A 7768-nucleotide genomic window follows, 5' to 3' on the forward strand; every position below is an offset into this window, starting at 1 on the left:
ATGTAGGCTGGCCAGGCACCCAAGCGGGACCCCCACCCTGATCCAGTACACCCTTCAGGGCAAACCAGCTGGCTCCCACCCATGCACCAGGCCTCTATCCTATATAGTAAAAGGGTAATATGCCTCCCAGCACTGGGATCAGTGGAGCCGCGTGGCCTCCTGGCCCCTGAAGCAGCATGTCAGGGGGCAGCGCCCAAACCCCTGATCGCCCTGTGGCTCTGTGTGTGACAGAGGGTGGGGCCACAACCTCCCTATCTGGCCTGCTCTGTTTGTGACAGGGGAAGGCTCCCCAACCCCCTGCTCTGTGCCTGATAGGGGGGAGCTCCCCAACCCCCTGATCGGCCCTGCTCTGTGGGTGATAGAGGGCGGCACCCCAACTGCCCCCCACGGGCCCCGCTCTGTGTGTGATGGGGTAGAGCCATAACCTCCCCATCGGCCCTGCCCTGAGTGTTACAGGGTGCGGCGCCCCAACCCCCTGATCTGCCCTGCTCTGTGTGTGACAGGGTATGGAGCCCCAACCCCCCTGATGGGCCCTGCTCTGTGCGTGACAGAGGGTGGCGCCGCAACCTCCCCATCGACCCTGCCTTGAGTGTGACAGGGGGCGGTGCCCCAACCCCCCAATTGGCCCTACCCTGAGCATGACTGAGGGTGGCATCACAACCTCCCGATCCGCCCTGCTCTGTGCATGACAGGGGGTGGCGCCCCAACTCCCCAATCAGCCCTGCTCTGAGCCCGACCAGGGGCTGCACCTAGGGATTGGGCCTGCCCTCTGCCACCCGGGAGCAGGCCTAAGCCAGCAGGGCGTTATCTCCCGAGGGGTCCCAGACTGCAAGGGGGCACAGTCCGGGCTGAGGGACTCCCGCTCCCCCCCGAGTGCACAAATTTTTGTGCACCAGGCCTCTAGTTAGTAATATGAGGGCAAGCTGTTACTCCTGAAATAACAAAAGAAAGAAGTTGGCACATATTGGAGATTTTGTCTAAAAATGATTTAAAGGACTTTGGGCAAAATGAAAACAACCAAAGATGGGATAAAAGAATATGGTGAATTATTAATAGTTACTGAAAACCAATAGAAGGCTAGATAAGATAGTGAAATTAAAAGTAAGTTGAGTCCTGGCTGGCATGACTCAGTGGATGGACCATTGGCCCACAAACCAAAGGGTCACAGGTTTAATTCCCAGTCAAGAGCATGTACTTGGGTTTGAGGGAGGGGTATAAGAGATCAACCGAAGGACTTGTATGCATGCATGTATGCATAACCAATGGACATGGGATGCTGGGGGGTGGGGGAGGCCAGGGGATAGTCAAGGGCGGGGGAAAAAAAAAAGACACATATGTAATACCCTTTGTAATACTTTAAGCAATTAAAAAAATAAATGAATAAATAAATAAATAAATAAATAAAAGAATAATAAAAAAAAAAAAGAGCATGTACTTGGGTTTGATCCCAGCCCTGGTTAGGCACATGCAGGAGACAACCAATCTCTCTCTCTCTCTCTCTCTCTCTCTCTCTCTCTCTCTCTGTTTTTCCCCTCCCTCCCTTCCACTCTCTCAAAAAATCAATGGAAAAAATATCCTCAGGTGAAGATTTTCACAAACAAAACAAAAAAAAATGAGTTGAGTGTGCTCATGGCCTCCCTCATCTCTCTGATGCTATGACCGTCACTGGGACAGTATCACCAGAGGCTCTGGAGTATCTTGGCTGATGGGAGCAGCATGCACTAACCATTTGGTTTAGAGTGATTCTCTTCTACTCATTTTTTAATGAAAAATCATTGAAATATGGTTTTGGACTACACTGCTATTTTCCATGTCATAATTAGAGCAGAAACTGAAAGTCACAAACCTCCAAGAAGTTCCTGCATCAACTCCGGATAGGCTGTGTCTGTTTTAACTATGATTATTGCAGTGAATTTTCCATTCTGATGGATTAACATTTTGTTAACATTTGTATTGGTTCTGCAGAATGTGTCTTGAGTTAAGTGTTAATATAGTCCCTCCTCCCCTACTACATGAAAAGCTAAAGAGATTTAAGAGACTTTCAGGGACTATTTAACCAGCACTGTTCTAATTCGAAATCATACTACCTCCTAAGGACTTGGTAGTGATTATAACCATGTGTCATTTCCTTAAGAAGGTTAAAAGGAAGCCAAGATAATTGAGGTTAGATCATTTTTTTAGTATGGCTGTTTCTTTGGCCTCTTCACTGCCCCCAATATGATCCCTTAAATTACTCAAGAAATCCTACTTACTTGGGGTCCCCAGGCCCCACTGACTGACTACCAGCCTCCTCTGTTACTGCCTTCCTGCTTCCTCTTTTACATTTCACTGCAAAAATGCTCTTTGTCCCAGCAGCAAAGAAAATAGTAAATAGCCTAGGTAGAAAAGACAGTCTTAATGAAAACAACCTGCACCCCATATCTCCTCCAGTTACTACCTTATTTTTCTGCTCCCCTTATCAGCAAAACTCATAATTTGCTCTTATTCACTCTCTATTTCCTCTCCTCCCACTCTTCCTGAAACTACATTCAGCCTTTGATCACTCTCTCTTATTTGATACTCTTTCTTCACATGCAATGGAAGGATCCGCCATCATTCTCTCCCACCTCAGTAGCTATTCTTTGCTTTGCGGGTCCATCCTTACCTACCTGACCTGTAAGCAGTGAAGAGCTCCAAGGCCCAGTTCAATCTATCTCACCCCACCATGCAAAAGAATGTGCCATCATGAAATAAAAGATGGCAAGCTGGATGTGTGCAGAAGTTTGGGGGGCTGACAGCACAAGGATACAAAACTTAACTCCTACTCTGCAAGGCTTGGGCACAAAATTAACCAGGAAGTCACATTAAAGAACTAACAATGTCAATCTAGAGGCAGTTACAAAGATGAGTCAGGCATACATCCTACCCTCCAGAAATGTATAGTCTGCTGAGGGGGAAATGAAAAATAGTTACAAAATAGGGACAAAATGGTGTCATCAGAGAAATGATAATTAGAAGTTATGAGAGCTCAGAAAAATAGAGCAGCTTTTAAAAGTTCTACGAAGCTGAGTTATTTCTGATTATTTTTACTGCATGCTTTCAAAATAATTACATTTCTTAATTGCCTCTATTATCAAATAGAAATTTCTAAGTTTTCTGTCCCTTATTCATGCTGTTCTCTACACTCAGTCTTACAGGCTCAGTTGGAAAGCCTTTCAATTGAGAACTATTCATCCCAGCAAACCTCAAGAACCCAAGAGAAACATAACTATAGATTAATATTTACAGAGAAAAAAAAACTTTAATTTTATTAAAGAGAAAGAGGTCAAAATTGAGAAATAAACATATGGGACACGGGGGAAAATAGGGAGAGGTTGCCCCAAGCAGCTTGCAGCTGGCAGTTGGCTCAACTGCAATCAGAAGCCAGGTCTGTCTGATTCCAGAGCCCATACTTTTTCGATGTGTAAGCCTGGTCTCAAACATAAATGCACATTTAAACTGATTATAAAAGGAGGGCAAGGTACCAGTGGGAAAAACAAAACACATCCAATTTACAAGAAAAGGGGGATTGTTGGTAGAGCAAGTCCCTTGGAAGAACTAGAGAAACACAAGACATCCGAAAGAGGGTACATCCGCAGAAAACACTGTAAAAGCATAATGGAAACAGAGGCAGAATGTTTCTCTTTTAACTGCAGAAAGACAGAAACTGTCTTTAAAAAAATGCCCTATTTTGGGTCTTTAGTGAAGTCATTATTGTTTTCTTTCTATTTCTATATCTAAAGGATAAATGACACCTATCTCCCCTCTTTTCACGTAGGCTAGAGATTTTTTATTCCTGCTCCGTGACTTCTCGTCCCTACTCTACCCAAAGAACCTCACCACTTTCACTCCCATTCACACACCCCTCACCTGCTCCTGCCCTCATCTTTTCCTAAAATCATTGTGTCTGTTAGTCCTAATCTACATCAATCTTAAAAATGATTAAACACCCTCTTGGGATGGGCTCTTGCCTGGCCCCCAATTTCCAAATTAAAAAAAAAAATGATGAAACACCAATTTTTCTTCAGTTTTCATGGACCTAAACCTATAGAGTCTAATCAAATTATTTGATTGGTGTTCTGACCAGCAGCCATTAGATGTGAATATCTCTATGTGGGTTTTGATTGTCTTGTGAATATACATTTATATTTAACTTTACTTTTTAAAAATCCCTTACAGTTACGCACTCAGTAAGTGTCACTATCTCGTTGACTACCCAACTTAATCACAGCTATTCAAAAAATAGAGATGGATGGATGGATAGATAGATAGATAGATAGATAGATAGATAGATAATAGAAATAGGACAGAAATATTCACCAAAACTCAACATATTTTTTAAATGCAGAGATCTTCAAGCTTCGCAATGGTGCCGATTCACAGTCGGTTTACTGTATTACTCTGAGAACAATTTGCCACGAACATCAAAGTAACCTAATAAGCTTTTTTCTCTCTTTTCTCCATAGAAGTGCACAGTCAGATATATAAAATGTCAGAAATAATTAGACAAAATCGAGCAATCCCACTGAGACACTAAAATATCTCTGGAGTTGAATATTTGCTATGAAACTATAAAATCTGGTTTGAAGAATACTTATTACAAACAAATATAATTTTTCAATGCAATGATCCCAAATAAGCATGATATAATGTGAACATATTTTTTCAAATGTAAAAGAAAGCCTTTTATATATAAATGTGTACTGTGTATAAAAGAATAAATATAAATGAGAAAGAAAATCAGGTGGAAAACAGACTTAAATTTGGTAATGTTTTTATCAGAAAGAGTTTGGGTACTTAAAAAAAGTATCCTTTGAGGAATAATGTAAAGACGAAGTTTACATTCAGAGAGGGAAAAGAAAGTTATGTCAAAATTGTGTAAACATTTTATTAATACCAACATATTATCACATATTACAGGAAAAACAATATGGCTTTTTCATTCATTAACCAGGAGCATACTATTTTCCAGGACCCCTCCATTCAGAAGAGATGCTGTGGTGCTTTCCTTTACCCACCCAAAATGGAACACAGGAAACTACATAGCTGAAGAAATTACAATCTCCCCACAAATGAGGGACATTCAAGTCTAAGTAGTTTCCAGCTGAAGGAAAATAACCAACAGCTTCTCCACAGGGTCGACTGGAACGGGGAAAACATGAACATCACTAACTGTACCACAGAAGCCAGTGTGGCTGGGAGAGCCAAGACCATCACTGAGAAGATGCTCATCTCCATGACTCTGGTCATCATCACCACCCTGACCATGTTGCTAAACTTGGCCGTGATTATGGCCATCTGCACCACCAAGAAGCTCCACCAGCCTGCCAACTACCTGATCTGTTCTCTGGCCGTGACAGACCTCCTGGTGGCAGTGCTAGTCATGCCCTTGAGCATCATGTACATTGTCATGGACAGCTGGAAGCTAGGGTACTTCATCTGCGAGGTGTGGCTGAGTGTGGACATGACCTGCTGCACCTGCTCCATCCTCCATCTCTGTGTGATTGCCCTGGACAGGTACTGGGCCATCACCAATGCTGTTGAGTATGCCAGGAAGAGGACCGCCAAGAGGGCAGGACTGATGATCCTCACTGTCTGGACGATCTCCATCTTCATCTCCATGCCCCCTCTGTTCTGGAGGAGCCACCGCCAACTCAGCCCGCCCCCCAGTCAGTGCACCATCCAGCATGACCATGTCATCTACACCATTTACTCCACTCTTGGGGCATTTTATATCCCCTTGACTTTGATACTGATTCTCTATTACCGGATTTACCACGCAGCCAAGAGCCTTTACCAGAAAAGAGGGTCAAGCCGGCACTTAAGCAACAGAAGCACAGACAGCCAAAATTCATTTGCGAGTTGTAAACTTACACAGACTTTCTGTGTGTCTGACTTCTCCACCTCAGACCCTACCACAGAGTTTGAAAAGTTCCACACCTCCATCAGGATCCCTCCCTTTGACAATGATCTAGATCACCCGGGAGAGCGCCAGCAGATCTCTAGTACCAGGGAGCGCAAGGCAGCGCGCATCCTAGGACTGATTTTGGGTGCATTCATTTTGTCATGGCTTCCATTTTTCATCAAAGAGTTGATTGTAGGTCTGAGCATCTATACCGTGTCTTCTGAAGTGGCCGATTTTTTCACATGGCTTGGTTATGTTAATTCTCTGATCAACCCTCTGCTCTACACTAGTTTTAATGAAGACTTTAAGCTGGCTTTTAAAAAGCTCATTAGGTGCCGAGAACATACTTAGATTGTAAAAAACCAAAAGGCATGAATTTGACCAGCCTCCTGAGTGGACGGGGTTAATTCTTGAACATTGTTGGTTCAGAGCGTTTGTAAGTATGTGTGGTCTTGTTTTTTTGTTTGTTCTGTTCTGTTTGAGGCTTGTTATTTGGTGTGCTGTTTTCTACTTCCGGTCCTGTTTGTGGTACATAATTTCAAATAAACATTATCCTACAAAAACAGATATTTCATAAAAGTAGTAATAAAGTGAACTAGTAAATACTTTTTATTAGCCATTTCAGTGAACCCTGCAATTAAAGAATGTCAAAATAAATCTTTATTTGCAGAATTTCTTATTACTTATAAATCAAATCTCTGATAACTGGTCCTCGTGTGGCATTAAATCCGAGGTTATCGCTCCAAATGCTTACAGATTCCAAGGAGGATTGCATGACTACACAAAGCACACAAAAGGGGTGTGCTGCCACCTACTGCTTGCAGACGTGAGCCAAAACCTTTCACTGTGACGACTACATAGCTCACTCCTTTCAAGCATAAATAGTACAGATAGCATGCCTTTTTAGTTCCTGGTTATATAAGCTCATCATTCTCTAAAAAGAACCTAGAATGAATCATTTCCTAGGTCTTTGATTATGAATATAAAACACAAGCAAATAAGAAATAATCTAAATCTATGTTAGTCAGTGTGTTGCTATATTACCTGAAAGACCCATGGGGTCTCCTCCCATTCTGAGTGTCCCAGCTAAGCCTCAAATACATCCTCTCACTCCAGCAGGATTAAGGTGAGAGTACATGTCAAATGTGGGGAACTTTGACAGCAGCTGAATGGGGTGCAGTGTTTAAGTGAAGGGATATATTATCTGAAGAACTTTATTGGAGAATGTTACTAACGCAATTGTGCAATTGAAAAAGAAAACTAAAAGTTGAAAATTTATGTTTATAGCAAAAGCCACCCATCAGGAAACAAGTGTGGAATTGTGTCTCCTAGAATCTCCATGGCATCCATGCCAGGAGGCTGGATGGGGGGACATGTGGCCACACTGTTGGCTGACTCAGCCTCCCCTGGCCTGTAGTGACCACTCTAAGTCATGTGGAGGAGCTCATCACTGAATCGAGAGTGATAACAGAGAGGACTGAAAGCTTGTAAATTCTTGTATGCGCCTAAGAAAGTGACTATTCTAAACCTCTGCTCCTTGTCTTTCACCCACAGCCTCTCCTTATCTCTTCCGTCTCCACGGATCATCCTTTTACTTTGTTTGCCAAGAACACATCAATTTGCCCCCTCCACCTCCACATTTTAGCCCTTAACTCTATCCCCCTCCCAACCCTTCTTTTTTCTTTATTTTAATCCTCACCTGAGGATATTTTTCCATTGATTTTTAGAGAGAGTGGAAGAGAGGAGGAGAGACAGAGAGAGAGAAACATTGATGTGAGAGAGACACATTGGTTGCCTCCTGCACGCGCCCCAATCAGGGCCAGGGATTAAGCCTGCCACCAAGTG

The 7768-nt window shown here is 43.1% G+C and overlaps 1 protein-coding gene across 1 annotated transcript in view; it reads left to right on the forward strand.

The window, feature by feature from the left end:
* Positions 1–7167, forward strand: part of HTR1E (5-hydroxytryptamine receptor 1E) — a 75009-nt gene extending 67842 nt beyond the window's left edge. The window contains exon 2 of the mRNA XM_081094012.1: positions 4991–7167. Within this exon, the coding sequence (XP_080950138.1) occupies positions 5177–6274 (1098 nt within the window). The 5' untranslated portion in view covers positions 4991–5176 and the 3' untranslated portion in view covers positions 6275–7167. The remainder of the gene's footprint in view (positions 1–4990) is intronic.
* The last annotated feature ends 601 nt before the right edge of the window (positions 7168–7768 follow it).

This window comes from Myotis nattereri, assembly GCF_964212035.1.
Source record: "Myotis nattereri genome assembly, chromosome: 6".
In the NCBI taxonomy this organism is placed as follows: Eukaryota; Metazoa; Chordata; class Mammalia; order Chiroptera; family Vespertilionidae; genus Myotis; species Myotis nattereri.